General features: G+C 49.1%; 1 protein-coding gene across 2 annotated transcripts; it reads right to left on the reverse strand.

Moving 5' to 3' along the window:
- Positions 1-776: 776 nt before the first annotated feature.
- Positions 777-24,526, reverse strand: EDEM1 (ER degradation enhancing alpha-mannosidase like protein 1). Of its 2 annotated transcripts, XM_020914844.2 has the most exons (12): positions 23,876-24,520; positions 18,449-18,521; positions 15,228-15,331; positions 13,874-14,045; positions 12,657-12,840; positions 11,403-11,577; positions 9,336-9,456; positions 8,705-8,875; positions 6,644-6,717; positions 5,694-5,790; positions 3,393-3,596; positions 777-1,081 (listed from the first exon to the last, which is right to left on the reverse strand). In XM_020914844.2, exons 1-12 carry the CDS (start codon positions 24,385-24,387, stop codon positions 992-994), a joined length of 1,977 nt encoding a protein of 658 aa, XP_020770503.2. In that variant the 5' UTR covers positions 24,388-24,520; the 3' UTR covers positions 777-991. The 2 variants fall into 2 exon arrangements, with proteins under 2 accessions (XP_020770503.2, XP_070311722.1); XM_070455621.1 differs by lacking the exons at positions 777-1,081; positions 6,644-6,717 and having other exon boundaries at positions 3,508-3,596; positions 23,876-24,526.
- Positions 24,527-24,933: the final 407 nt, after the last annotated feature.

The raw sequence follows: 24,933 nt of genomic DNA on the forward strand, positions 1-24,933 counted from the left end.
GCAAAACCAGCCTGCTAAAACCAGAGCAGCAGCTGAGACACCCAGTGGCCCAAACAAAAACATAAGGCACTAATCGAAAGCCTGTATTACACACAGAAACGGCTCAAGGACGCAAGGAAGTCATCTGGTCATTTCTTTCTCCCGGACTTGGCTAATTGGCACTAGACACAGGAAATGAAAACAAAACAATCCCAACCCAAACACGGTCAGAACTGAGAATCCTTGGTGAGTAGATACAAGACTCAGATGATCACAGGTATTTTTCTCTCCCTAAAAGGCACCTGGTTCTGAAAGTGGGGGAGATCCTCAGGTAAGCTCATGAGAAACAGAGACCACCGCCTGGAAGACCTACCTGCTAAGCTCTTATCCGGTGATGTGAGAACCTAAGAGACTGCCTGTTAGAATCTGGCTCCCAGATGAGCAGATAATCTTGTCACTGTGGCAATCACACAGGGGGCACAGATGCATAACGGGATTTTTCCCCACATGACTGACAGTCACGGTGGAGACCTGGGAGGGAGCCCAGTGATCCAGAGAGAGGGTAACAAAATACAATAAACAAGGTGGTCAGGGGAGCCACAGGACCTGTTGCACAGAAATTCATTCACAATCCTCCGGTGGAGAGGTAGTCAGGCCGCCCTCACACGAGCGCAGGCAGAGGAGACTTAACTCAACAGACCCTGAAGTAGGAAGCTCTGAGGATCCAGCCAGACAGCCCGTCCATGGGGCACGTCGTAAGAGGCCAACTTCTACGTACCTTTCCACTTCAAAGTATATCCTTAAGACAAACGGGGGATTTTATTGAACAGAAGAGAAACACTAAAGTGTGCAAGGATCTACCAGATGTGCGCGGGGAGCTGGAAAGAAATTCCTACACCATCGTGGACGGCCAGACTTCCGTCCTCCTCCACTTTGGATCGGGTCTTGGCCTGGCCCGGGACTCAGCTGTTTGGGGTCCGGTTTCAGATGAGACCACACGGGGGAGGGCAGATCAGATCAAGCCAACCATCTGGTCAATCTGTCGCATGTAGATGCTCTTTAGGGGCAGGGCGTATCGCCTCTCATCAGGAACCCGATTGCACTGGAAAGAAAATCAATGAGGTGCCATTTGAATGAGTTAAAACCCTGCGTGCTAATCCCTCAGAAGGGGTGACCAGATGACCTCCCCTGGGGTTTCTCATCCTGGCACTGTGGAGTTTTTAGGCCTATCCTGGGCACCGCAGGATGGCTAACAGCATCCCTGGGCCTCTCCACCTACATGCCCCCCATCCCTAACCCCCAGCTGTGACAACCAAAGTCCCCCAAACACTGCCTGAAGTCCTTTGAGGAGCACAGGTACCTCCAGTTTAGGACCACTGATGTAATTTACAGATGAAGATGTAAAGACCCAGGGAAACTAAAGACATGCACCCAGGGACTTCCCTGGAGGTTAAGACTCCACGCTTCCACTGTAGGGGGCACAGGTCCGATCCCTGCTCGGGAAACTAAGATCCCACATGCCACAAGGTGTCGCCAAAAAAATAAAGACATACACGCAAGCAAGTACAGATGGTTTGGACTAAAAGCTGTATCCCTTGGGTGTTTAATTGACCCAGAATTGCAAAAAGGAAAAAAAACTGGCTATTCGAAAACTGTTGCTTTTCTGAATTTACATGCTTAAGAGTGCTAAGCTTTCTTCTCCTCTCTCTCAGAGGGACCTAAGTTTAAGAACCAAACGTGTTGTGTGGAAGCAGTTTCCACATACATTCATGCCCCTCCTCAGAGAAACACATTCCTGCTGCTCGTACTAGAACTTGCTTGCCCGGGGCCTCATCTCTGCAAGATCCAGACTGGCAGGTCCTTCAGGTGGTGCCCACCCTCCCTCCCAGCTCCTGCTTTTTGTAGGAGCTGTGCCTTCTGCCTGTCCCTCTGGAACCTCCCCATCATCATTCCAGCAGCGACTGAGACGCACGCTCCCGAGTGAAGCCCTCCTTGTCTTGCCAGCAGGCTAATTTCTCCGTCTTCCATGTCCCTACAGCGCTTCACATGGCCTCCTACTGACGAGCACTCAGGGGGAGCAGATCTCCGTCCACACTGGACCCTGAGCCCAAGCGGCACCAGGACCACAGGGACTGGCCCACATCCCCGGCACCTGGCACGATGGGATCTGGTCTGTGAGGTGAGCATCTCCTTCAGTCCAAGTCAGGGCTCCACCATGCCCTCCGCCGTGTGACCCGAACCTTTCAGCACCTCCCTGTTTCCATCTGTGAAACGGACACACCCACTAGCTACCCCTCCCAGGGCTGCTATGAGAATTTCACATACTTAATTTCAGCACTTAGGTTGGTGCTCAGCACATGTGAGCTCTGTAAGTGCTGACTCTGAGGGTTACTTTTCCTTCTGCCCTTCCCTTTCCTTCTCAGTTGTGTTTTATTCATTTAATCTACACTCCATGGCCTAATGGAAATTTCAAGGACTGTGCTCTGCTCTGGCCTGTCGATTTAGTTCAGAGACTGATGGTAAAGACTTTCAATGAGACACGAAAGGAAAAACTACAGTCTGAGATGAGAGGGCATGCCCTAACCCAGGTAGCCTGGGGGGAGGTGGCAGGACTCTTGGCAACTGAGGCTTTTCCTGAGGAGGGAGCTGGCATACAATGCAGTGTGAGATCATGAGGTTTGCTCTATCACAGGATGCAGCACCCACGTCCAGACCTTCCTGCTGGGCTCAAATCAACACAACTACCTTTGGCTGAAAGGAAGGACTCAAGGACTTGTTTCCAAACCCTCCCCACTGCTCCCGGGACAGTCCAGGCATGCCCAGTTGAGCCCCCCTTTAAGCGGGGCCAGATGCATCTCGCACTTTTAAAATTCTTTGGCTGCACCGTATGGCATGTGGGATCTTAGTTCCCTGACAGCTGATCAAGCATGCACCCCCTGCATTGGGAGAGCAGAGTCTTAACCACTGGACCTCCAGGGACGTCCTGCCCCGAGGGATGCTATGCACAGGCTCCCTGGCCCTCGGGCTCCTGGCAGGGCTGGCCCACGAGAAGCTCCAGCAGATCGGAAGCGCTGTGTTCACTTTGCCAGCCCCTCTCCCACACAGTCACAGAAGCCCACCCAGAGCAGCGGCTCCTGCCCAGGGGCCGCCCCCGGCACAGGCTTCTCTGCATCAGGGTTCCCATGACCACCCTGCCCGCTGGCCCCTCAGCCCGTAGCACTGACAGGCTGCTGGCCCCACGGTGTCCTTACACCCTGATGGCATCTATGAAACAGCCCCTTGCTGAAACTCTTCTCAAATCGTCCAAGCTGCGGGTGCCAGGAATATTCTGGCAGGACCCCCGGATGACAACGTGATGAGGAGTGTTTTCTCTACCTCCACAGACAAATCTCCCCCCGGAGACAGCAACTTACATTGGAGCTGGAGTTGATGACTTTCAGCTCCTGAGGTTTAGGCCTATGCCCAGGCTTTTCCACTTGGTCCGGCCCTCCCTCTTCAGAGAAGAACTCCTTCCAGGGTGACTCCCGGAGATGCTCGTCCACAGATATAATGTGTCCCTCCGTTGTAAACATGTACCTGGTTCCAGATTTGTGTACGGGGTTCTCCTCATCAAAGAGCTAGTGGGGGGAAAAAAACAGATACAATTGTAGCATGTTTGGAACTAATTCATAGGGGTGAGTCCAGACTACTTAGAGATAGGAATTTGCTAAGCTCTCAGACCAACCCAGGCTGTGAAGTGTGCATGCCAAGTGGCTTCAGCCAGTCTGACTCTTTGTGACCCTATGACTGGTAGCCTGCCCCGCTCCTCTGTCCGTGGAATTTTCCAGCCAAGAATACTGGGGTAGGTTGCCATGCCCTCCTCCAGGAGATCTTCTTGACTCAGCGATCAAACCCGCGTCTCTTATGTCTCCTGCACTGGCAGGCAGATTCTTTACCACTAGAAGCACCTGGGAAGCCCATGGGGCAGAATCACCAGTTATGTTTAAGTTCAGATGCCTGAACTTCCCTGACCCCACCTAGACCTAGAGGTCAGAAAGCTCAGGGCTAAGACCCCGATGACACTAGCCTGTATAGGCCCCAGATGGTGCTCCTCGCCCCGCTCCCCTGAGGGTTCAGGAACTGGCCCCCATCTCAGCCCTAAACTGTAAAAACTCCAGAGAGAAGGAGGTACATGGCTTATTCTTCACTGGACCCCCAGGGTCTGGCCCTGACACACATTCCTGCATGGGCTCTGTGGGAGCAGGGCACCCAAGGCAGTCCCTTCCTTCAGCAGTGGACATGGGGGTGAAGGCTGCAGCGAGGGCATCTAGAACGAAGACCTACCTAGCAGAGTAGGGACAGGTCAGAGTGGGAGAAGGCAGGTGTGCAAAAAATGACAAACAAGGCAAAATGTAGAAACAGATCTCTTCAAGATGGGAAAAATCCTTACAGGCATCTCAAGTATTTTACCAATGAGAAAAAAAACACTCAGCGGGGCTGGTCTGTGTTTACACAGCTCGAAGGAGAAGAACATGGCCAGTCCAGGTTCTCCCCCTCCCCCCCATGAGCGGATCGAGTTCTTTCCCTTCAAACACCCTGGGGGTCTCCTTCATTCACTCACTCCAGGATTTGCCCCGTGAACATCCCAGATGCCAAGGCTGCGGGACAGGATATCTGGAAGAACCACCTGAGCCACTTGGCAGAATGACAGACTCCTGTGCCTGCTTCTGCAGCTTCCAGCTCAACACGGTCTAATCTTAACAGGGTGACTCCAATCCAGCTGCCCCCGGGCTTGGAAACCACTGAACAGCGAACCTATCACCACTGATGGCTATCTCCGGATTTGGCCTAAACACCCTGCTGTTTCCCACCAGGAAGTCCCGACCTCTGGAGCCTTGAGAGAAGAAAAGCAGCTTCACGCCCTGGTGCCAATGCCTCACATGTCCATGGCTGAGCAGCCGAGTGGAAAGAGCACTGGACAAGGTATCGGGACCAGTGCTCACGCCTCGGCTCTGCCACGTCAACATCCCCGGAACCCAAGGCAAGTGCCCTGACCTCCCTCCAGAGATGGCAGATCCCAAGGGGAAGAATGAACACCGACCAGATGATCCCAAAGGTTTCTTCCAGATCCAAAAGTTCAGTTTCTACCCAAACCGGTGAGCATGTGTGTCTGGACAGGGAGCTGGCCAGGCTGTGGGTCTCACGAGAGCACACGTGTCAGGGAAAATGAGATCTGAGACCCTGCTCTTTTCCTCAGAGAAGCCTTCCGACCCCCAGGCTCGCAAGGGTCCCCTAGGAACTGCTGTCTGCACTCCACACACTGTGTGACGCTGGTCTCTGTATGTGTGTGTCCTCGGCGGTACTTCCTCCATGAGGCCAGGAACCACAGGGGCCACAGCAACGTGCTTTTGTTCTGACAGGGTGGCACCCCGGGCCAGCGAGATGCCCAGCACGGAGCAGTGCCTGCCCGTGTATGACAGATGGAAGCAAAAGGCACTCCTGCTTGCTGCTTAGCACAGGGCCATGATCTGCGATGACCTACAGGCGTGGGATGGGGGTAGGGAGGTGGGAGACTCCAGAGCGAGGGGACATGTGTATACTTACGGCTCATTCATGTTGTCACACAGCAGAAACCAACACAACATTGTAAAGCAATTATCCTCCCACTAAAAAAAAAAGGCACGCTTGCTTTCAGCAGAATGAAACGCTCTGGGTGAATCTCACAGCACACGTACCAGGTACAGGTATTTACAGGTCTCGCTGAGGAAGAAGCTCTCCATCCGGTCCTCCTTGGACTTGTCGATGACATGATGCAGCGTAGCGTAGCCGCACCTAGGAGACAATCGTCCGGTCAGCCCCGCAATGCTCCCTCCCACCTGCTCACTCATTTAAGAGGCAGAAGCAATCTATTAACAGAATAACCAAATGATCAAACACCGCAGGGAAAACAAAATAGGGTGAGTTTAAAGGCTACCTTTTTTTTTAGCCTCAACTGACTCTCTGCTAATTCATTAAAAAGTGGTCTGGCAGCCAAATCACCAGGTGAATGGTTGGGAAAGGGCTATGAGGGTGGTGGAGAATGTTTACCAAAAGCAAGACAAGACACCAAGAAAAATGTCTGGCAGCAAATTCTAAAGGACTGATTTACATCTCATGTCCCAATACTTGTAGACTGACTTCTCATTCAGATGGTCTAAAACAGTATTTTGTAAGAAAATATTTTTATTACTACTAGGTTAAGAAAAGCAGGTCACAAAATTTAGTTTTTATACATATATACACACATTACAGACATATATAAATGTATAAAAAAGAGTGTAAGACTCTACTTAAATGCTAATGGTAGTTATCTCTGCATACGGAGATCACAGTGATAAGATTCTACCTCTGTATTTTCTATACTCCCTAAACTTTTTAGTATATGTATTATTTGTATAACAGGGAATTAAGTTACTTAAAAAGAGCCCATAGAGTCTGCTGGAACTCTACAGGAACAAAGGTGAAAAAAATTTTAATTCACACTGTAATGGGCAGGTTCTACTACACAAAAAGCAAGGAATCTCTCTGCAAAATTAACACTGAGGGTCTGTTCTAAAACGTAAAACACAAAATAGAATATTATTACCCCAGAATGACTCAAAATAAAAGTGGTCAACAGGAAAAGGAAGGAACTTAGGAAACTAACTTGACTTTTGTGTACTTTTCCAGACTCTGCAGAATGTCCATTCCTACATGGAGGTAGAAGGGATTCTTGGTTGCCTAGAGAGAACATGAGAGAATGTGATCCAGCAGGGCCTGGGAGACAAGCCATCCATACACACTGCGCTGCCTGCAGGGCTTTCCCAAGGAGGCGCGCTCACTTTATCCTGCAGGATCTTGAACGTTAGAGGACTAAGGTGTGCTGTGAATTCTGGTCAAAGTGCACCTCCAACCTGCTTAACATGAATGTGGGGGTGGGGACGGCAAGAAGGCCTGCTTCCAGGGCAGATCAACTCCTGCCTTTAGCTCTCCTGATCCCCATCACGACAGGCCTGCATCTAAGGACAAATCCAGTTTCTGTATTGCCTCAGAACTCTTCAGAAACGTCAGCTGCGGGCACAGGGAAACAGGACTTTGCCTCCATTCCATGCACAGTGCTGGGAAGACTTGCCTGGGGACAAGATTTCTGAAGCATCTGCAGGGGCCTCCACACTCTGTTCTCTAATCGCCCTCAGAACGCAGACCTGGGGCTGCTTCCTCTTCTGTCACAGGCTCATACATGGTTTTGTGAGGGGAAGAAAAATTCTCTGGGAGGGCAAGACTTTCCTCCCAAAACTAGTCTAAAAGTTGGGGATCATCTACCATTCCCAGTGCCAACCCCGCAGCAGCAGCAGAAGCAAACAACCACAGAGTCACTGTCTCTGGATTAGAAGAGTGCAGGGAGTGGCTTCAGAGGGCAAGGTGGTAAAGCCGAAGATTTCTTTGGCTTCTAAGAAAATAGTCAATGTGAGGAAGAAGCTGCAGGAGGAAAGACGCAGTGACAGAAGCCAAGAGCCTAAACCCAAGGGCAACAGACCTCAGCTTAAGGGGAGGCCTCAGATGGTGCCCGCATGTACCCTCGGAGTGTGAGTGGCCTGACTCGGCCCTGAGTTCAGGGAGGCAGAATCACAGGTTACCTACAACTCACGAGGTCTCTCTACCTATGAGGTCAATTACCAGCTGCACAGGTTTTCTCCCTCTTTTAGAAGCAAATGGCAAGGATTTGGTGTTTTGTTTTGTTTTTTTAATTATTGAAAAAATCTAAACTACAACACTGGGAATTCTTCAGTGGTCCAGTGGTTAAGAATCTGCCTTTCAAAGCAGGGGACACGGGTCTGATCCTGGGTCAGGGAACTAGGATCCCACGTGCCATGGGGTAACTAAGTCCATGTGCCACAAGCACTGAGCCTACACACTCGAGAGTCCGTGCTCTGCAACGAGAGAAGCCCACGCGCCACAAGGAAGACCCAGTGCAGTCAAAATGAAAAAAATCAAAATAAACTACAGCACTAATCCTGCTAGCAGAGCTCGGAAGATCTCCGTGCAAGGGCCTGCCCACTGCACACGTCATTATACGGCTGCTGAACGCAGAGGGCCAGCTTCTCAGAAAGTGAGCAGCTCTGGTGCTGTATTTGCGAATGGCTGACAGCTCTCGGTGTGTATATATGCATGGCGTGCACAGAGGTATAAATATCTGCCTTAAACTGTGGGGGAAAAGATTCTTCACAGTTAAAGTGACATTTCCTCTGGCATTCAAGTAATTTCACAAAAGAGAAAGACTGTTCTTATTTTAAAGGATTAAACAAAAATAGGTATTCAGATGAACCCCAGGTGATTCCCTTTCCAGCTAAGAAAGAGACTTTGTTCATCTGAATAATTTACACAGCCCAGGGTTCCACAGTACATGAGGACAAAACTGCGTCCCCCCAGGAGAGTTTTTTGGTCCAATATATTTGGAAAACAGTGAGTGCCAAATCTGCCTCTTGACTGTTTTAAGGGTGGGAGAAACAAGTCCTGGAGTGAAGACATGAGCCAGCTGTGCAGAATGTGGGCCACACGTGTACGTGACCGCAGACGCCTCCCCTGTCCTGTGGAACCACAGCGGACGCTCCGTGCTCACCAGGCTCTGGGCTGGCGGTCACCCCAAGAGTCCCTGTGAAGTAACTGGTTCTCCAGCTGACAGCAGGCACTCCCTGGGAACCACCTGCTCCCGGTCCTCCCGGCATACCTGGTAGAGGAGGTACGTGGACTCCACCAGCTCGGGCCTCAGCGGGTAGAAGGGCACGTCGGGGGCCTGCAGCTGCCAGTTGTACCTCTCGGGGAGGGCCCCGTAGCGCTTCCAGATGGCGTAGTAGAAGGCATGCAGGCAGATGGCGTCTTCCACGTCCCCTATCAGAACCTGCGGGAAAAACGCGGGTCCCCAGGCTAGGACGGGGCTCTCACAGTGGCAGAACAGGACACACGGGCCCTGGGCTCCCCCTCCACCCACTGGCTATCTGATCCACAAACACAGCCGGACACAGACCCAACCCAAAAGCTGCCTGTGGGACAGACGCCACCCCCATCTGGCCACCAGCGCCATATCCCTGAGGACTGCAGAGGACAAGAGGCTAACTCCTCATGAGCAGAGCATCAACGGCTGAGAGGTGGACCAGAAATTTCACACCCTTTACTTTTCAGGCATGGCTTTGCGCTGATTCAGTGCGGAGTAATTTTCAAAGAGAATAATGGACACACACTGTGCCATGAACTGCCCAAATCTGAAGGAGCCAGAGAACGTTCTGGAACCATAAAAAGAAAAGAGGGGACGGAACCCTTTCCAATGACTTCTTCACTGAGCGAACAGAACTGTGAAATACCTGCAGTCCAGGGAAGAAGGCCTGCAGAGAGTCGATCCACGTGTTCATGAGCTGCCCGCTGAACATGTTCACGTTGACGTAGAGGGGCGGGTCCCCTTCCCCCTCGTTACAGGCTTCCCGGCTGAGGAGCCAAGCACAACGGTCAGAGAGAAGGGAGAGACACAGCTCTAGCCCTGCTCCTCCGTCAGCCCCCGCAGCTTCACTTCAGTGGAATCAACATCAACCTTTGCTCCCAACACATTCTTTAAACCTTTGGAGACAGACCGCCTCTCCCTGTCAATACAGTACTCTAGCATGTGATGACACCTACTGTAAGACAAAAGTTCTGAACCTGGCCATCGTAACACACTGACTTGTCACTGCACTTTGCAGAAAGCACTTTGACATGCAGGTTTGAGTAACATTTCCATGTAATTTGGTATATTTCCCAGCCAATGCAAAAGCATTTCCGTACAGGGCTTCCCTCATAGCTCAGTTGGTAAAGAATCTGCCTACAATGCAAGAGACCCCTATTCGATTCCTCGGGCGTGAAGATCCGTTGGAGAAGGGATCAGGCTGCCCACTCCAGTATTCTTGGGATTCCCTTACAGCTCAGCTCGTAAAGAATCCGCCTGCAATGCAGGAGACCTGGGTTCAATCCCTGGGTTGGGAAGATCCCCTGGAGTAGGGAAAGGCTACCCACTCCAATATTCTGGCCTGGAGAATTCCATGGATTGTATAGTCCATGGGGACGCAAAGTCGGACACAACTGAGCAACTTTCACTTTCACTTTGGTATAAAGAGTGAGTCAGTTTTGACCTGAGTGGGGAATCCTAGCTCTTTCTGCACAAGAGTCTCATCTCTAATAAAATCCTACACCATGGGGCCTGGGCCTGGAGGAGCACATCAAAGCAAGGAGCTCACGGATTACCACTCGATTTAGTAAATGTAGGGGCTTTAAAAAGCAAAAAGGACTGAACTCTGGCCAAACAGCCTATTACCTAAACACAGCACTCGCATGTTCGTACAACAGCTAGGGTGGAAATATGTCCAAGAAAATCCTACCAAGCAGGCAACGCAGTAGCTGTCACTTGCACTGTCCACTAACAGACGCCAAGTGCACAGGGGAAGAGCCAGGAAGAGAGGAGGCAGAGGGCAGAAGCTGCTGCAGCTTCAAATGGCACTTCTCTGCCATCCTGAATGCACAGCTGACAAGCAGCCAACAGCATTGTTTTTAACAAATACGGCATTTTGCTGTATAATAAAAACTAATGCAACACTGTAAACCAACTATACTCCAATAAAAATAAATTTTAAAAAATAAAATAAAGAATAATTACTAAGAAAACAAACACAGAGGGGAAAAAACTGTGGTAACTATCCTTCCTCTCATCAAGTATAACGACCGAACCTAACTTCTCTGGAATGTGAACCAGAACAACTGTGCTACAAGACAGCTCTGTGTACAATGAAAGCTGGAGAAACGCAGGGGCATGTCACTCCTTGTGGCAGCTGCCCCCGAGGAGCCCCCAGTGGCCGCTCTCGCACCTCTGTGCCGCCCCTCACACTGCAGCCGCCTTGGTGTGCGCGAACAAGAGGCCAGCAGGAGTGCCGGTTGTCACTCCCAGATTAGGGCGTGAAAGCACAAGGCGGTTTCTGGCGGTTCTGTCTCTCTCAGCTCTCTCATTCTGGGGCAGCCGGCTGCCATGAGCTGCCTGTGGAGAGGTCCATGTGGCAAGGAACTGAGGCCTCCGGCCACAGCAGGGAGCATCTGAAGCCTGGGAGGGAGCCCTCAGCCGGGCCCGAGCCATGACAGGGCTGCAGCCCCCACCAAGAGCTTGTGGGCGACCTCGTGAGACTCGGTCAGAGAACACTCGCTGCTTAAGCCACTCGGTTTCAGGGTAATTTGTTACACAGCCGTAAAGAGCCAACATACCTCTTCATCCCCAAAGGACCAGCAAACAACTAGGAGGCAGTAAAATGAGGACAGAGACCAGAGACCGTGAATTACGTGGAAAAGAAAATGAATACTTCATGATACATTCTACCTGCTCAATGAAACAAGAAATAGACGGTGAGAAGACATACCCTCTTCTTAAGTAGTTCTGAATACTCTGATATGCAGCATTAAACATTTCTAGGTCTTCTTTTTCTCCAAAGAGAATGTAAGATTTCAAGAGGTATTCATAGAAGGAGTCCAGTCCGGCACCCAAGCCACTCTGCTTGCCGACCCAGTGGCCCGTCTGAATGTTCACAACATTGCCTGTGAAAATATGTGGAGCTCGTCAGGACCCAGGCTGGGGGGAAAGGGGGCCTCCTACTTCGGCCCCGTGGCCCCTCAGTATCTTCATCCCGCACAGGAAAGAGGAGGCAAGGTGCAAGGCCTCTTGCGTGATTTGACAAATGTAAGCAAGACTGAAAATAGCTATATTAGAATTTAAAACTGCTGTATACAAAAGTTTCATGTGATAAGCTGCAAGGGCTTATGGAAAATTTTAAAGTTGACAGTTTGGGGTGACACTGGGTGACAAATGGGGCAATTATTTTATTTCTCCTGTTGTTAAATACAACAAATTTGTGAGAACCTAAGAAATAATCAAAAAACACTTTTAAATGTCAGTGCTTTTGCAATGACACTCTAGGCTCCAGAACCCCCAATCCAATTCCCTCCCAGTGGCAAGAAGAAAATATTTCTCAAAACAAGATAGTCACAAGAGGCAACAACCTATTTTAAGATAACATCTTGAGGTACCAAAATACTAAGAATTATTGAAGATAACTAATGAAGTACATAGGGGCTTATTACTCATGACCCTTTTTCCTACTTCAGTAGGAAATTGAATTTTTCAGTATGTTTGAAATAATTTCTTAATAACGTCTTGACCAAAATTCTGGAGGAAAAAAAGAAAAATCTAATACTGGTTTAATCTGGCTTTCAACCTACTATTACATGGCAAGATTTCTTTAAAGGAGAAAGTCACTCTACCAGTTAACTCTAAATTCCTATATTTGGAACCTCGTACTGAAGCAACATCATTTGCCTCCGGGGCAGCTCTTTTTATAGCATTCCCATTAACAATTATTTTCAAGCGGAATATGCCAAGGGATTCAAATCAGAAGGGAGCCCGCAGATAGGAGAAGCATGATTCCATGCCATCAAACCTTCCAGCCTCCCTCTAAGAGAAAAGTCACATGCAGGAACACTGAGGGCCCCCCTCTCTGAACTGTCAATTTTCAGGTTCCACGGCACAAGGAAAAAGGAGCGGCGAGGAGGGAGGGCCCCTATAGAGGTAAGGAAAGAGGGTGATGCTCTCGGCGCCAAGACCTGACAGGGTCCCGCACCTAACAACCCCGTGTCGCTGCTCCGCAAGCTCCAAAGGGCTTTCACGGCGCGCCTGGCCACCCACTCAAACGTGGAATCCCCCAGCAGCCGGCTGAGAATCCCAAATTCCACCAGGAGGGAACCCGCGCCGGCCGTGCACGTCTCATTATTGCTGTCTGGAGGAACGCCTGTCTTTAGATTCACCTGGGGAGAGGAAGAGACAAAGGATTTGCGGCAACAGTGAAGGAACTCGCATGGCCAGGAGGCCAAGTCGCAGCGACCACACTCCACGAGGGAACCAGGCTCACTGCAGGTGAGTCAGCCCCTGCCTCTCGCTCTACATCCGAGACAAACACGGGGACGAGTTTAAGACACACACACAAGATGATATGAACACCAAAGCCCTGTGTCATTCATAAGAGCCAGTTGTGGGGGAATCGCAGTAATGATATTCACTAATATGCCTCTTTTCAGCAGATTTCCAGATTCTCTTCATGGTTAGGCAGCTCCAGGCTTTGGTACGGGGACAAAGGCAAGCTGTAGAATCATGCAGAAATTTTAACTGAGCTGTTACGAAGCCAGTCCTGCTCAGCAAACATTAACAAATCTCAGGCTCGGAGAGAAAGGGCAACCAGTGAGAATGTGACAGCCTGTTCCATCATGGAGGCTCCTGAGGTCTGGCAGCTCTCCACTGGTTACCCAGAGGCTGACTCAATTCCCAGAGGAGTTCTGGGCTCAGCAAATCAGATGCCACAAAGATAGAATCTTCTTCCCGATCTTGCATTTAAATCAGCAGCTAACTTACTGGTCTATACAGGCTTTATTTGAAAGATCCACATGAAATGTTCAAAACAACATACACTGAACTCCTATGGTATACATGTGAAGGTGTCTGGGGAAATGGACCCAGGTCAGAAATGAAGACAAATTCCCCTCACTGTTTTGCTGTAGCACAGGATACAAACCCCCGCCCCGTAAAAGGGGTTAAGAAGACTGAGAGGAGAACGTTAACTCACTTAAGAGGAAGGATAAGTCAGATATGTCCTATGCCCAGCACACAATAGGTGTTCACTAAATGCTGAGTGAGTTAAAACCTATGTCTATCATATTTAGGGCTAAATTCTCTCAAGGACACGGATTTCCTCTCCCACATCAGCCCCACTCCTCCCCACAAATAAATTCATCAACAAAGAGTGTTCATTCAGGCAGGAAGTGAGTATGGAAACCGTCCACCTACCCGAGGGTAGGGGATCCCGGTCTTGGTGTTTTCAAAGGCAGGGAGGAGCCTTACGGCCAGGTCGTGAGCCAAGTGCAACAGCTCGTTGTCGTAATCCTTAATCGTCATGTCGCCAAAGGGCTGCTTGGAGTCGGTTATTATTCTGTGGGCAGAGAGAAGGCTCCCCAGGACCCTAAGGACAGGAAGAACAAAAGAATAATAAAAATCATGCTGGCTGTACAATCCGGTTCAGAATGACAGCAGCAAGCTCGAATCCTCTATGGACTTAGCACTGCCTGAATCAGAGGGGAATGCCCCTCTGACATTCCTTCTGGCCCCTGACAGGGAACAATCAATTGCTAGCTAAGCACACTATTCAAAGGGAGAAGGTGATCCATCCATCTGAGTCCACTAAGAATAATCCACTTCTAGTGATAACCGTGTTTGGTCATCGTCATCATCTCATCACAAGGGAGCGGCCTCATCATATCACTTTTTAGTACTAATAAACTACTCTTGGTTTCTCTCACTTGGGGGAGAAAACTTAGCCAAACAAGAAAAGAGAAAAGAGCAAGATAACAAATATCAAGTAACTTTTGTAGCTCTGGCTGCCAAACAACATGAAATTCTCCAACTTCTGGTGCAGAGGCAAGGAGGGGAAGAGGAAGAGAAGAGGAGAGAATGATCCACCGAGAGGCGTGGGCCATCAGCTTACATCCCCAGCCCTCAGGGGCCATGAGTTCACGTCCTCTCCAATGAGTTGAAGTGGACTGTGACATCTTTCAGAACGGTAAATAAATGCTACATCTGGAATGGTATGCAGTGATACAATTTTCAAAGTTTCAGTGGACTAGGAAAGCCGTCACACTCTACCAAACTGAAAAGGCGAGATATAAAGCATGAGCGAATACATTAGAGTGAGAGATGGAGGGAGTCAGGCGGGTAGAGAGGAAAGGAGGGGGAGAGAAGGATACACAGGGAGCAAAGTGACCCACAAGGTCGGCAGTGGTCTTCTGCAGGGGGTAGGTGAGATGAGAAAGTCCGATTTCTTCAGAAATACACAGGGGTTTTCCTGGGACACAGTGAAGGAAATGAGACCAGACCTAAAGTGAAATCATGAAAAACTCTTTTAAAGGAACACCTATCTAAAATCCACATTAAAGTGTCTTTCTATTTAGCCCCAAATGGAATTACCGTGAAATGGCAATTGTTTCCGTTTGATCCATCATCCAAAAGAGATGAAAAAGGGACAGTGAGCCCACGAGGTCTACATGGACTCCCTAGCTGGACCCCATGGCCTGTGAACCCTCAGACTGATATTCCCCTCACTCACACACACAAGAGCGGCTTTCAGTCTGTTTGACGACCCTTTTACCTTATTGTGGCCTCGAAGACTTGGACGGTAGAATCTCTGTCAAAGGAAACTGTGTTGATCACTAACTTGACTGCTTTCTGGAACTCAGATGAATTTCCCATTATCTTTAAAAAGAGGAAGACAAGCCATTATGATGGCATGAAATGACGCTGAGGTTACACGATCGCAGGAGCTGGGCCACATCATCTGAACATCTGCACGTGCTGTGGTTTTGCCACTCATGGGAGCAGAAACAGAAAAGCCCAGTTATCTCTTAGAACACATTCTGGGACAGGCGGCAAGCCCATTTCCACCAAACTCAAGAACCAGACGGCAAAACTTTGACAATAACTCCTCACAAAATCATTAGCAGCCCTCATCACCCCTTCCCATCCTCCCTCAGCTTCACTCTGATCTTATTTAGCAAGGCAGGCATTACAGTTCCTGAAGTTCCTGAAATGAGTAAAAACCAATCCCAAAATTAAAGAAACAAAAAACATGATATTCCCTCTGTTCCACAAATAATTCAACAGCTTGGGCGCTTGGCTCCCAGGAGACTAAAACATCTGGGAAATTGACTCCTTGCTTGTTACCCAGATGTCTGAACACGTTGAGAAATAGTGGTATTATCTTTGGGAGGACAGCAAAAGGCCAATGGCATTCAAAACCAACACAACACGCAAGTAACCAGACCTACGTCCTTTGTAAAAAATATTCTAGAATTATGATTCCTATTTTTGGGTGGGTGGATATGGTATCATTCCAAGCTTCTCTTATGTGAAGTGCAAATTGAGCATAAAATATGATAAATTAACCTGAACTGAAATGTTTTCATGTTGTTCACAATTTTATGACCATCCTGGGACTATAATGACAACATAGGGACACATCCAAAAGAAAAAGAAAGAAAAAACAAATGATGTCATTGAGACACTACTTTTTCAAGTGTGTCTTATCTCCTAGTATTTATTGATCGAGTGCATCTTTTTTCTCTTTCTCCCCCTCACTGTTATTTTGCTGTTCCATGCAGAAAAAGTACAGTTTCTTTTCTGGCTTTTAGTTTTGTTTTTCGTTTTTTAACAAGATTAGGCAATCCTGCTGCAAGTTGCATCAAGTAGTCAAGGGACTGCTATTGTCTGAGTGTTTCCCAAATACACCTGTTACAGTTTGTTTAAAATGTTAGCAAAAGGGAAACCTCAACAGAAGTAACATCTGAAAAAGAAGGCTGCAGCGTACATCAAAGACCGGATATTTCTACCTTGAAAACCACAGAAATGGGTCTGTTTCCCTACAGATGTTCACCAGCAGCCGAATCTGTTAGCAGCTGCAGATGCTGATATGAGCTCAGAGCACGAGCAAGACAGAGGAGGAAGGTTTCAGTGACATATTGTAATTTACCATTTTAGAAGCTACAGAACAGAGTAATGATGCTTTGAAATCGCTCACTTGGGCTTAAGAAAAGCTGGGTTGGACAGAAGCATTACACAGGCTAGACTGGAGAACCTCTCACAGCCTTGAATAGGCTGCTGTGCACTGTGGCTTTCCAAGAGTGGGCAGACTGGGAGGATTTCTCAAGTTCGTTTGGGAACAGAATTCTCCTTTGCGGGAGCACACCCTTGGAATCTGTGTTGGGAAATGTCAAGACTTGTCAAAATTCATTTTCTTAACACCTACTGGTACTTCCACCACGTATCGGACACCATGAGGCGTGGACAGAGCGCAGTGATGAACAGAGGCGAGGTCTCTGTACTTCACAAGCACAGCAGAGAGAGAAAAAGATACAATGGGACCAAAAGAAAGGGCTCAGGGAGAAAAGGTGGCCTTTCATAAGCTATATATATATGCATATGTCTTGGGATTTTTTTTTTTTTAAAGCAATACTTGTAGGCTGAGTCAGCCTCTGGTATCTTCAACGAGTTAAGTCTAATTAGGGTGAACATACTAGTCTGGGCGGCTTCCTGGGTGGGTTCAGCAGTAAAGAATCTGCTTGCCAATGCAGGAGATGCCAGGTTTGACCCCTGGTTTGGGAAGATCCCCTGAAGAAAGAAATGGCAACCCACTCCAGTATTCTTGCCTGGAGAACCCCAAGGACAGAGGAGCCTGGCGGGCTACAGTCCACGGGGTCGCAAAGAGCTGGACACGACAGTGACTAAACGACAACACTAGTCTGGGCCCATTTTGACGAGCGACGGTAGATACTGAGAGGCAGCAACCATCACTTGAGAAGGAGAAATTAAACTGAGAAGGGAAACTAAACTGCTGTGTAACTACAGCCTGGCAGCACGCAACCCTGGACTTCCTGCAGACCATGAGCCTAGAGGAACACACAAAGACCGCTCAAGCTCTCCCCAAGTTCTGGTAATTCTGCTGCTAGCCAAGACCTAGGACACCTGTAATGCAAACTTGGCTAGCGTTACCCAATTCTAACTCCTGACACTTTTAAACCCTTTTAAGGACAGTTAAAATGCAGGATTGGGAATTGGCTAGAGTAAAAATTTTCTAATGGTAAAAGTGTGCTGAAACAATGAAGAAGAGTCAAGAGGTAGTAAAATCAGGTGTATAAGGAAATTTTTTAACATTCTGCTGGAATACAGGCCCTCACCATGAAGCAGAGCGTATGCACAGGGCAGTCTGGTGATAAGAACCGTGCACGGGGCCTGCCTGTTCTCCATGTGCGAATGCGTGCAGAGGTCTCCAGCTGAGGGAAACCGATAAGGGCTCAGAAGAAGGTAAAGGCAGTCTCCAAGTTGGCAGCCCAAGTCTGGAGTTGGCAGTGTCCACACGCAACTCAGAAAGCAAAGAACACAAGAGTGTTCACACAGACAGTCTCCTGCAGAGGCTGGGACAGGGCTTGGACCTGCTCTCAGGGAGTCAGGAGCTGTGGGACCTTTCAGGGGATCTTATCCCCTGGAGATCTTGACTTTCACTTCAGAAATCTTAACTCCAGTAACTGTAAAGTGGTTCCTTTAAGGAATAAAATAGTGGGAAATTGGGACAAAAATAGGTTTCCCCAAAATAATCACACTGCCTTCTCCACATTTTTAGGGGGATCACATTTCCCCTCATTTTACCTTCAGTGTTTTTCTTGCTCTCCATGCTAAGTTCATTAAAATAAACAATGACTATGAATACATTCTGAGTATCACATTTCCTGCAATTCTCATCCCTGGGGGGAAGCAAAGGTATTAACTCCAAAATATCTTAATTAACTTCAAAAAAAAATAATAAGGCTGAACACTTACTGCAAGGGTATCCAACGCATCAACCAGAGTAAGGGAATAATTCCCTAGCACATCATTGATGTTCAAATTTGAACTGAAAAAGAAATGAAATGAAAATTACACAAAGGTACTTTAAAAGAGGGTGGAAAAAAACAATAAAACTAAATACTCATCAGAAACTAAAATTGCTGGAAGCTTTTATTTATTCAGGGACTACTGTGGATGCATCAGTTGGGCAATGGTCCTTCTGCCGCACAAGGGACAACCTCTACAGTGTCACAGGCGAGCAGAGATGCATGCATTTACACTATGGTATAAAGAAAGAGCATGAGACAGGAAGCAAGGAAATGCAAAACAAGTCATTGCTCTCTGTGAGATCCAGTTTTATCGCCACAGATGATCTCTCTGTCTAGCTTCAAAAAGCTCTGATTTTGAAATCGTTAGGAATGAAAAAGGAGAGGCCCTGTCACATGACCTGTAACTAAAACTTGAATCCAGAAATCAGACACTGCGGCAGATTACACACACAAAGCATCAAATAAATACCTCAACTATGGTCCCCATCTCACTCATCTGTCCTTTGGGTGGGGGAATAAATTAACTGCTTTCTACATTGTTTCACTAACATCTCACCCAAAGAATCCCACCCCTCCACCCCAGCTCCATCAATCTTGAGGAGGTCTAACAGGATGGAACTTTAACAGAAACAAAGGCAGGGATTCTCGTAACGAGAGCTGTGTTAATGCTTCTGCCACACACCTCCTGCCCCACAATCAACACCCATTCTGAAATCATCTTCAGATGCCAACTTCAGGACCACAGCGAGGTTAACTGACAAGTTCTTTGTAACACTAAAAAAGCCACCAAGACAACAATAATTTATCTGGGAAAGGTGGGGATGGAAAAAGAGTGAAAGTCATAAAGTCAGTTTGACAAATTCTAGGAAGACCCAGGAAGTACTAATAACTGCAGAAGCTTGAAAACATTTGGAACTGAGGAGAGAAATGAAAAAGATGTAAGTAAGGAGGGAAACAGGATGACTGTTTAAAGGTTATGAGTATGAAAGACCACAGTGAAAAAGCCATAGTTTTGTTTTCAGCAACTGATGCGCCGATATTATGACATCTTCCATCCAATCCCCAGACCACGTTACCTACTCCTTGGGTGTCTCTAAAGGGTCCTGTCCCACGCCCCTGGGGACAGCAAGCATCTCTGTGTTCCTGATGCTTGCTCTGCCTCTCAGAGGCCTCCTATGTGCCTTAGCTGGGGCGAAGCAGGCCCCATGTGGCGCAGGTGCAAACAGCTCCAACACTTCATATCTTCTCTTATCTGAACTTTAGTTTTATGTTGCTCATGCCACTCAGCCTAAGGCAAAGAACGTATAGCAAAACTTCACCTACATTTTGTGCAGCAGGCTATCTGGAAGGGGCTGTCTAGGAACCTGGGCAAACCCGTGTCTCACAGCCATGAAGCCAGCACACCGCACGGCTGAAAAACTGCACCTGCTGCTTCCAGCTGTTGATTCTTTCTAAACACACGTACACAATCGTAAAAGGTCCCCTCAAGACAAGAGCTGTGGGTTCAAATCTGCACTTCCAGGGCAGTGCCAGCCAGAAAGGGTATAGGAAGTATCAAAAGCTGGAGGAGAAGGACAAAGGAGACAGAGAGAGCCTCAATTCAGCCAACTCCAGATCATTCTCCTGGACTTAAATTTACCTCCCTTGCTTTGCTGTTCAGAAACAAAAAGCTGGCTCCAAACACCCATCTCAGCAGAAAATGGGGCCCCTCATCACTTAGCCTCCAGGCTAGATGCTGGGTGAACCGCGTGTGACCACCTTCCCAAGCAATACTCTCTTCTGTGGCATTTGTCGCCCTCCCCACTGGCCCCGGCCCCTGGAAGGAGTGACTGGTCTGGAGCCCTGAACTCCGTCCCATGTTTTACTGTGCTTTTGCTTTTAGGACATAGCTAAAAGGGACTCAGGTTTAAAATACTTCTCAACAGAACACCCTCGCAGTCACTGACAAAGAACCGGTACAAGAGCTGTCACAGGAAAAACTGTATTTGTGATAACTGGTACTTCCTTCTCTCCATTCAGTCAGACAAATCCACTCAAAAGATCTAAGGCGTTCATTAAAACACCTTTAAATTATTTTCTACCAGACCAGGGTTCGCTGGTGGCTCAGCTAGTAAAGAATTCGCCTGCAAAATGCAGAAGACCTAGGTTCGATCCCTGGGTTGGGAAGATCCCCTGAAGAAGGGAAAGGCTACCCACTCCAGTATTCTGGCCTGGAGAATCCCAAGGACTGCATAGTCCATGGGTTCACAAAAGAGTCGGACACGACTGAGCGACTTTCACTTTCTTTTCACCAGATCACTGATAGACACTCTTTTCAAATGTGCCAAGAGAGAAAAATAGAAAAATGGAGAGGGGAAGGAAAGAAAAAATAAACATCACAAAAGCCTCTGGGCCTAACAGCACCGAACTCTCATGATTCCATTCAGGCCAGCCCGCCGTGCAGTTACGACTGCGGACCTGTTCTATAGAGATCTTCTTGATCACCATCCAGCCTGGCCAGGAACTCAAACTTCTGGGACAGGAACGGGTATTCAAGAATCGGTAACAGGCTGGGCTCAAAAGTACTCGTCTTTCCACATAAGTGGCTGCCAAACCACCACGGCACCCCACTTAATTCATCACGTATGGCTACTCATGACCCTCATCCCACTCTGAATTTTTAAGGTTCTTCTCAACCCGTAACAGAGATGATGGAGAGAACGTTGGCCTTTCATAGAAAATTTCTGGTAATGCTCACACAGAGTGTTCAAAATTAAAGGTATGTGTTAAAAAAAAAAAAAAATTCCCACATATACTTAACCTGTTCAGAAAGCTACCTGGTGCTGAGTAGGCACAGAGGTAATAAAACAAACAGTCCCTGTGTTCCAAGGATTTGATATTCTGGGGAGACAAGACAAAGGAACAGGAAGGTGAACTCACAACAGTATTCAACTGTCGTGCGATATTAAAACGTGGAACAGCGGCTTCAAGGAGAGGACCTAAAAGGAGAACTGAGTAGATCAAGGACAGTCATCTTCAAATAGTTCAATGACGTCATGGAAAAAAAGACTTGCACCTGATTCTGAACAGGCCAGGGTTTCAGGAAGGAAGAACAATGTGGAGGAGCCATTCTAAACGAGAGGTGCCTAGGAACCAGTCCATGTGGGAACCAGTATGGGTTTGGTTTAATTTGCTTTCTTGTTTGAACTGCAATAGCGTTGGGCAGAAAGCAAAGAAGGGTCACATATCCGAGGTCTGAAATAACATTGCTGGTTCATGAGACTGCAAATATTTAATATCCAGATTGACTTGAAGGAACCTGAATTTGGATCCTCCAACCCAAACTGGGGATGTGAGAGGAACTGAGTTTGCATAGTGATCTGTAGCTGGACAGAACAGTTCCTATTTTTAAACAGTGTTCCGGTTTTATTTATTTCATGTCAATACTCCTCACCCTATCTCCAGTCAAACAAGACAGGCAAGTTAAGCCTTAAGTAAATGTGGCTACAAAGAAAAGACACATATGTTTAGCACTCGCATTTCATTTCTGTACTTTTTACATATTATTCAAATAGTTATTTTATTTTTAACATGAATCATGAGAATTCACTTGACAACAATTATAAGAATACATCTGCTTAAAATAAATATCTGGAATATATTTATTACTGGCCATTTATTTCAGAGGTATAAATGTGGTCTACTGTTTCCTCAAAGATACTAAAGTCTGAGAGTAGCTATGTTAAAGGAAAAGGAGGAAGAAAAATTAACTTTTCACTTCACAAGTGGCCAGGGTCTATTCAAGGCTGCCATAATCCCAGAGCTCTTTCATCTCCTCAAAGACATCAAGGCTGACTGAGCAAAAGGTTTATTATTAACCTATGGGCACAACTCTTCTCATACAGTATCCCTTCGATATTTCTAACTCCGTCTTTCCAACAGTAACATATCTATCTGTCTCAAAGCGACCTGACCCCAACTTATCCAGACTGTCACTGAACAGTCAAACCAAACCACTCATCAGCATATGTCATCAGGAAGCAAAGAAAGTCACTTAAGCAAAACAACTCAATTTCCCCCAATCTGGAAAAGCCCAGTAATATTTTTAAAATTTTTTAATTAAAAATTTTCTCAAAAAAAAAAAAAAATTGAGATAGAAAATACACTTCTGTGTATAAAGCCTGATACAGTGAAACATGAAAAAATAACTCATCAGTTTCCTACAATTTTAGAAAGGCCCAGTCCTTTTCAGTTAACCCGGGATGTGTCCATGGCTTCATGAAAAATCATTCTCTCCAAACGCAATTTAAGACAAGAGTTTGTAGATAATCAAACCATTTTTAAAACTCTTCAATCCCCTTTAGTGTATGGGGTCTTTTTTAGGACCTAAGGACTGAACTTGGCTGCTTCTCATCAGGTGAAGGAAATCACAAGCCTCCAATGTTCAAAGGGACCAGCAGCCCAACTCCTCCAGTCCCACCCGAGGGGAGCGAGCCACAGAAAGACAGTCACCTATCCAGTCTAACAGGGTTAGTGTCAAGGCACACTGGTTCCCTCCAACTAGGAGGTCCTCAGCTGGGAGCGCTGCCCTCTTGGACTCTGAAGTCAACAGCGGTGACCCTTGAGCTCAGCCTCTGCAAACACGGTTGACAGAAGGGGAGGGCTGGCAGAGCTTTCCTCACAACTCTGCCACCAGAGTGAGGGAGGTTACGGGACAGACCCTACGGGGCAAGGAAGGTTACTCCGAGTATCCGGACCCTAAATCTGGACCACTCAACCTCTCTCTCCCCCTTCCACCTAGCCATCCTCAGCCTAAGCAGCAGCCCCTGTAAATCAAGCACAAAGAGTGTAGCCCTGTTCCGCCTCAAACTCACTGCACGGCTTTAAAAGTCCCTTCTCAGGATCAACTCCTGAATTTTTATATTTTTATACAGTTAAGTTGAAGTTGGCTAGAAGCGGGGAGGTAAGAGCTGGTCTTGAAGCTGCGTTTCAGTTTCATTTGACGTTCACCTGGAGAAAGGGTTGGAGATGGATGTTCAAGCGCCCCCCTCCACCCCCGGCCCCCAGCCCAAGCCACTCCTCGGCAGTGCCACTGTCCCTTCAGCTCTCTGGGCCTCAGTTTCCCCATCTGTAAAAGGGCTCAGCTGTCCAGTAACTCAGAGATTCCAGGAGAATCAAGACAGAAGACAGCCACCGACCCATCCACGTACCCCCCTGGCCCAGGCAGACCTCAAAGCGGGTGAGCCGAGGCGCCGGGCGCTGCCCCCTGAACACTAAACACCCGGGCACCGCCGGGGGAACCCGGAGGACCTAAGGCTGCACCCGCCCGGAGGACGGAAGGAAGCGCGTGCGGCGCGCGGTCCGGGGCGTCGGGCCGGCGCGGGCTACTCACGGGTCCCCGCGGTCGGGTCCTCGGCCGCGGCAGTGGATGGGGTTGAGCTCGTCCTGAGGAAAGGCGTGCGCCATGTAGTTGTCGTAGCCGAACACGAACATGCCCCGCGCCAGGTCGCGCATCTGGGCGCGCAGCTGCGGTGGGAAGGCGCTGCTGTAGCGCTTCTCATACTCGTCCCGGCCGCGGCCCCGGCCGCCCAGCACGTAGCCCCAGTGGGCCGGACCGCACACGCCCTGCCCGGGCCGCCGCGGAGCCCGCCGCCGCCTCCCCTCCGCCGCCCCGGGGGCCGGCGGCTGCAGCCACGACGGCCCCGACAGCCCCCCGGGCCGGTCCGCGGGCCCCGAGGCGGGAGACGCGGGGCCGTCGGGACCCCTCAGGCGCTGGAAGCCGAAGCTGAGCGGGAAGCGCTGGTAGAAGCCCATGCTGGGCCCCAGCCCGAAGACGAGCCACAGCACTCCGTGGAGGCCAAGCCGAAGGAGTACCAGCCCCAGGACGAGCGCTCGCCATTGCATGGTCGCGAGGGCGCCGCGGGCATTATTTTGAAACGCGGGGGGCCTTCCCCGCCGACCACCGCACCCCACGTCCGCCCCGCAGCTCCGCTCACTTCCCCTTTAAGGAACTCCCTCGTGACGCACCAGGAACTGGCCCATTGTCCCCCCGCCCCTAGCACCTCGGGCTCGGCCGGCCAGTCCCCGCATTCGCCCGCCCAGTCGCCCGGATTGGCCCGGCCCCGCCCGGCCTCGCAGGGAGCGGCCCGGGACTCCCTACCGCGCCATAGGCCGCCCGGACGTCCTCAGAGCCGCGAGGCCCCGCCCCTCCCTTCCGCCCCGCCCCCGGGCCGGCGTCCGGCCCCGCCCCCTGGGCAGTCGGAGTCGGACCGGCTGGCGTGGCGAGTAGGGGCCGCTCCGGCTCGGGACAAGGCAACTTCCAGCCAATGGGAGCGCGGCACGGGAGCAGCCAGCTGCCGGACAAGGACGTGGCCACGGGCCCGCCCGGTTCCGTGTAGAGCCTGCTTCCCGCGGACCTGGGACGGAAGAAAACCACTCCAACTCTAGGTT

This window comes from Odocoileus virginianus, chromosome 26 (assembly GCF_023699985.2).
Source record: "Odocoileus virginianus isolate 20LAN1187 ecotype Illinois chromosome 26, Ovbor_1.2, whole genome shotgun sequence".
NCBI lineage: Eukaryota > Metazoa > Chordata > Mammalia > Artiodactyla > Cervidae > Odocoileus > Odocoileus virginianus.

Excerpts from the sequence above, each read along its gene's own strand:
- EDEM1 (XM_020914844.2), bottom strand. The coding sequence starts at position 24,387 with ATGCAATGGCGAGCGCTCGTCCTGGGGCTGGTACTCCTTCGGCTTGGC. Across the intron at positions 14,046-15,227 it reads GTCTTCGAGGCCACAATAAG|GGTCCTGGGGAGCCTTCTCT; the intron begins GTAAAAGGGTCG and ends TCCTGTCCTTAG. Across the intron at positions 6,718-8,704 it reads CCACGTACCTCCTCTACCAG|GCAACCAAGAATCCCTTCTA; the intron begins GTATGCCGGGAG and ends TGTTCTCTCTAG.